We start from the raw sequence: 6,000 nt of genomic DNA on the forward strand, positions 1-6,000 counted from the left end.
AAGCTGCGACCTGTGAATGCCAGCCAAGATCTGGACTTCAGAAAGTTCAAAGCAAGGATAAACCTACACAGACTTACACCATTTCTGAAAGGTGTGGGACACTGTGACCTTCGAGAAGGAATACTTAATCTATTACCAAAAAAGGGTTTTCTTTAAGAACGTGGCTGGGCTTCGATAGACCAAGATGCTACGGTAAGTTTGCGAAACCGCCCTGGGGAGCAAATACACCCCTAATCCCATCTTGTCACCAGCCGTAGGCTTTCTCGTCAGCAGTAACAGCCTGACACTTAGGCCTTAAAAACCCGACAGTTGTTCAGGCGCAGTTCCTGCGATGTTCAGAATGCAAAAACGCTAGCAAGCGTATGCCATGAGGACTACTCTGGGCCCACTTGCGGCCATCTTAAATTGGGGGGGAAGGGGCACTGAATTCGGAGACCTGGCAGCGAACACAAGTCCCGGAGACTCAGAAAAGGTAACCACCTGTACCTTTTCTCAGGGCTCGTTGCAAAGGTTAACCCCCAACCAAACCCGACTAATAGGAAGAGCAGGCCCGCGGGGCACCGGTGCCCTTATCAAACATGGGCACCAAGGTAAGCCGGCGGTCACGTGACAGGCCCCGCGCGCCCGCGCCGCGATTCCCGAGGTCTGTACGGCGCCCGCGCCCCTCCCCCACCGAGCTCCAGCACTTACTCCGGGGGGTATAGCCGCAGCTCCTCGATTTCTCCTAGGAAGGAAAAAAGCGTACGCATCTGCTCGCTGGTCACGGCCGACGACAGATTCGTCACCTGAATCACCGCCGTGGGGGTGAGGCCGAAGCCTAAGCCCAACCCGAAGCCGCCGCCGCTGTTCATCCTGATGCCGCTGCCGCTGCCTTCCCGCTCCCCAACGTCTACGACGCGTCAGCGACGGAGCCGGGAAAGCAGGGAACGCGCGGCCCCGAGCACGCTCCCGCGGGCGAGTGCACGGCGCCGGGCAGGTCTAGCCGCCGATTTCGCAACTCCGCTGCTCCCGGGGTTGCGCGCGCCGGCCGGAAGCGTCGCCCGGGCAACCAGGCCGGTCTCGCGCGACTGCGGCCTCAGTCTGTGTGAAGTTAGCCGTTGTTTCTTCCGTCAGCCTGGAAGTTCTTCCTTGTTTTTGTTTTCCCTGAAATACGACAAAATTCTAATCCTGTCAATGCGGGAGACTCAACTTTTTTCCAGTTTGTACTCTCAGACCTACTGAGAAGTCCGCCGGCCTGGCCTGCTGGGTGCTGTAAATGAGAAATGAAGAGCGGCATTTTTTTTTTGTTTTGAGACAGCCTCAGTTTGTTGCCCTCAATAGAGTGCTGTGGCGTCATAGCTCACAGCAACCTCAAACTCTTGGGCTCAGGCGATTCTCTTGGTTCAGCTCCCAAGTAGCTGGGACTACAGGCGCCTGCTACAACGCCTGGCTTGGGAAAAACTTTAAAATTTTTACAAAATGTGTAAGTGCAGATTGAATTAAGACTTAAGAAGATTATTTAATTTTTTCGCCCGTTCCACGGGTATTATGTCCCAGACACTTTTACTGTTTTTTTTGAGAGAGAGCCTCAAGCTGGGTAGAGAGCTGTGGCGTCACAGCTCACAGCAACCTTAAACTCTTGGGTTTAAGCGATTCTCTTGCCTCAGCCTCCCAAGTAGCTGGGACTACAGGCGCCACAACGCCCGGCTCTTTAGGTGGGGGGTGGGCAGGGGGTTGCAGTCGTCATTGTTTAGCAGGCCCAGACCGGGTTCGAACCCACCACCTTTGGTGTATGTGGCCGGCACCCTGCCGACTGAGCTACTGGCGCCACCATGTCCCAGACACTATTAGACAAGGGCACATGAAAGGCGGTTAAGAGACGTCCACATAGGCTCAGCATCCGTAGCACATGTGGTTATGGCGCCAGCCACATACACTGAGGGTGGCAGGTTCGAATTCCGGCACAGACCCGCTAAACAACGTCAATTGCAACAACAACAGCAAAAAAAAAAAAAAAATAGCCGGGCATTGTGGTGGGTGCCTTGTAGTCCCAGCTACTTGGGAGCCTGAGATGAGGCAAGAGTATCCCTTGAGCCCAAGAGTTTGAGGTTGCTGTGAGCCCATGGCACTCTACTGAGGACCACATAGTGAGACTGTCTCAAAAAAAAAAAAAAAGAGAGAGAGACATCCACCTAAAACTTGGAACCTAGGCTCTGCGCCTGTAGCTCAAACAGCTAAGGCGCTGGCACATACACCAGAGGGTGGGTTCAAATCCAGCCCGGGCCTGCCAAACAGCAATGACAGCTACAACCAAAAAATGGCTACTTGGAAGGCTGAGGCAAGAGACTCACCTAAGCCCAGGAGTTGGAGGTTGCTGTGAGCTGTGATGCCACAGCCCTCTACCCAGTGCAACAGTTTGAGGCTGTGTCTCAAAAAAAAAACTTGGAACCTAATGAGAGTCAAATTGTAGTATCTTGGTCCTAGGGCTGCTGGCCCCAAAGAGCCCACCTCAGATCCCTGAGGGACCCTGGATCTTTTCTGTGGGTCAACAAGAGTTTATTGACCTTTAATCACTATGTTAACATTTCCACTGATGGTGTAAAAAATTACATTTCTGACTTGATTAGCAGGAATCAAGGCAGTGGCCCAAACTATACTCATTATATTGTTTATTCTTCACTTTAAGATTTTAAAATTAGTTTCACTTAAAGAATGTCTTTGACAGGTGAGTTCTCACCTAATGGGCACAATGTGAGGGTATACTGCACACCGCCTGGGGGTGGGACACAACTACAACAGGGACTTTACCTAACAACACAAACATTGTAACCTACTAAATACATGAAAAAAATGGGAACTACTGCTACTGTATGCCCCAATAGGATAGTTAGCTCCACAAAAAAGCACTTGTGTAATGGATTTTTTTAGGCAAAAATCCAAGTTTTATTAAACCTGTATGTTACATTAAGCTTAATAGTCTTCCAGTACTTAAAGACTTTTCTGCTAAAATCACCACTGATACATGTATTAACAAATATTTTTGACATCATACAATAAAATATGTCAACATTTGGATGATGCTTCCAACTCAATGAACAACTATTTTCCAAATGACCAGTGAGTACTATTACAAAATTTAATAGATTGTTGCATATGCAAAATAGACCAGAAGATTTAAATAAGTTTGGGGTGGTGTCAAGGAAGAATACCTATGATTATCTGAAAAGGCTATGAAAATTGTTATTCGGGCAGCACCTGTGGCTCAAAGGAGTAGGGCGCCGGCCCCATATGCCGGAGGTAGTTGGTTCAAACGTAGGCCCAGCCAAAAACTGCAAAAAAAAAAGTATGGCTCGGCGCCTGTGGTTCAAGCTGCTAAGGCACCAGCCACATACACCTGAGCTGGTGGGTTTGAATCCAGCCTGGGCCCGCCAAATGACAATGACAGCTGCAACCAAAAAAATAGTCGGGTGTTGTGGCGGGCGTCTATAGTCCCAGCTACTTGGGAGGCAGAGGCATGAGAATCGCTTGAGCCCAGGAGTTGCTGTGACTACCCGGGGTAACAGCTTGAGGTTCTGTCTCAAAAAAATAGTTACTCATTTTTCAACTCCTTATCTTTAATGAGTTTCAAAATATCAACTATCTCAGGTTTAATTACTAATACGGTAAATATGGATAGATAACCCATAAGTTAAAAGTTTTTCAGGGTCCTCAATAATTCTTAAGAGTGTAAAGGCATCCGAAGACCAAAACATTTGAAAACTATTACCCTAGGGACAAGCACAAGGGAAATTAGAAAAACATGAAAGAGTCACTTAAACTCAGTTTTTATTTTTGTTTTGTTTTTTTATTTATTTTTTTATTATTATTTTTTTTTGTAGAGACCGAGTCTCACTGTACTGCCCTCGGGTAGAGTGCTATGGCATCACACAGCTCACAACGACCTCTAACTCTTGGGCTTACGTGATTCTCCTGCCTCAGCCTCCCGAGCAGCTGGGACTACAGGCGCCCGCCACAACGCCCGGCTATTTTTTTTGTTGCAGTTTGGCCCGGGCTGGGTCCGAACCCGCCACCCTCGGCATATGGGGCCGTCGCCCTACTCACTGAGCCACAGGCGCCACCCTGTTTTGTTTTGTTTTTTAGACAGAAACTCACTCTGTTGCCCTGGGTAGAGTGCTGTGACATTATAGCTCACAGCAACCTCAAACACTTGGGCTCAAACAATCCTCTTGCCTCAGATTCTTTTGTAGCTGGGACTACAGGTGTATGCCACAAAGCCCAGCTAGTTTTTTTATTCTTAATAGACATGGGATTTTATTCTTGCTCAGCCTGTCTCAAATTCCTCAGCTCAAGCAATCTACTCACCTTGGCCCCCTGGAATGCTAGGATTACAGGTTGACCCACCAAGCCTGACCCTAAACTTAGTTCTAATGGAAGACTTACTAGAAAAGATGTTGCTTGAGCTGAATCTTAAACAAATATGTATTTTACATACTCGGTTCTATGCACTGAGCATGTAGAATATACAAAGGCAGGGAGGTATAAGAGAGCCCAAGTGAGGTCCAGAATCCTTAAAATGTATTGTTGCAAATGTCTAGAAATGCGTGCAAAAGGATAAGCCTTAGGCCAGGCACAGTGGCTCACACCTATAAACCTAGTGCTCAGGGAGGCCAAAGCCTGTGGATTGCTAGAGCTCCGAAGTTTGAGACCAGCCTGAGCAAAAACAAGATCACATCTCTACCAAACAAAAAAATTACCCAGGCATTGTGCAGGTGCCTGTAGTTCCAGCTGCTCAGGAAGCTGAGGCAGGAGGGTCTCTTGAACTCACGAGTTTGAGGTTGCTGTGAGCTAAGCTGATACCATGGCACTCTAGCCTGGGCCACAGAGTAAGACTCTGTTTTAAATAAATAAATTGATAAAAAAACACATGATCATGGTGTATAATGCTTACTATATGTTGCAAATATATTTATATGTAAATATGTAATTTATAAGTTGGTGGCAAAAAGCTATCAAAATGATACCATGTTATTCTTTCAATTTCTAGACGGTCAGTCATAATATTCTCTGTTTTAATCTTGATATTGGTAATTCATGCCTTCTTTTTTTCCTTTGGCCTAGCTAAAGATTTATCAAACAAGCAACTTTTTTTTTCCTTTTTTTTTTTTTTGAGGCAGAGCCTCACTTGATCACCCTAGGTAGAGTGCTGTGGCATCATAACTCACACAGCAACCTCAAACTAAATTCCTGGGCTCAAATAATCCTCTTGCCTCAGCCTCTCAAGTAACTGAGCCTATAAGCACCTGCCACAATGCCCAGCTATTTTTAGAGATGGGATCTCACTCTTGCTCAGGCTGGTCTCTAATTCCTAAGCTCAACCAATCCACACACCTCAGCCTCCCAGATTTCTAGGATTACAGGCATGAGCCACCACGCCAGGCCTCAAATAAGCAACTTTTAGTTTCATAATTTTCTCTATTATTTTTCTGTTTTCTTTTTTATTGATTTCTACTTTGATTTTATTATTTCCTTTCTTCTCCCTAACTTGGGCTTAATTTGCTTTTCTAGATTTTCAAGGTGGAAGTTTATATTATTGAGAACTTTTGTTTTCTAATTCCTCTGAGCACTGTGAAAAATGCTCCATTTAGAGTGTTCGGTGAAGCTGTTTAGAGGTAGGTGTCTCACCAGAAGCATCATGATACAAAGCCAAATTTCTCTGTTATTGATTTATAATTTTTATTAAAAAATATAGTATGAATAATTTCAACTCTTTTAAATATATTGAGACTTTCTTAATGGCCCAGCATATGTTCTACCTTGGAGATTGTTCTTCTATGTACACTTGAAAAGCATATTCTACTAGTGTTGGCTAGTGCGTTTTGTAACCTCTTACTGAGGTTGATAGTGTTGATGTTCAAGATTTTTATGTCCTTGTACGACATGCTATGCAGTATCCTAGCACTGGAGAAGCTGCCCATGCTACAGCAGCATAGTGGTGGTCAACCATGTATACTGCACAAGCGG

The 6,000-nt window shown here is 45.9% G+C and overlaps 1 protein-coding gene across 6 annotated transcripts in view; it reads right to left on the reverse strand.

Moving 5' to 3' along the window:
- SREK1 (splicing regulatory glutamic acid and lysine rich protein 1) overlaps nt 1–1,010 on the reverse strand; it is a 52,387-nt gene extending 51,377 nt beyond the window's left edge. For 5 of the 6 annotated variants that reach the window (XM_053589581.1, XM_053589574.1, XM_053589548.1 and 2 more), the window contains exon 1: nt 691–1,010. In XM_053589581.1, coding sequence (XP_053445556.1) covers nt 691–851 — 161 coding nt within the window. In that variant the 5' untranslated portion in view covers nt 852–1,010. The remainder of the gene's footprint in view (nt 1–690) is intronic. The other variant, XM_053589565.1, reaches the window with a different exon arrangement.
- Nucleotides 1,011–6,000: the final 4,990 nt, after the last annotated feature.

The sequence above is a fragment of the Nycticebus coucang genome, chromosome 1 (genome assembly GCF_027406575.1).
Source record: "Nycticebus coucang isolate mNycCou1 chromosome 1, mNycCou1.pri, whole genome shotgun sequence".
NCBI classification, from domain to species: domain Eukaryota; kingdom Metazoa; phylum Chordata; class Mammalia; order Primates; family Lorisidae; genus Nycticebus; species Nycticebus coucang.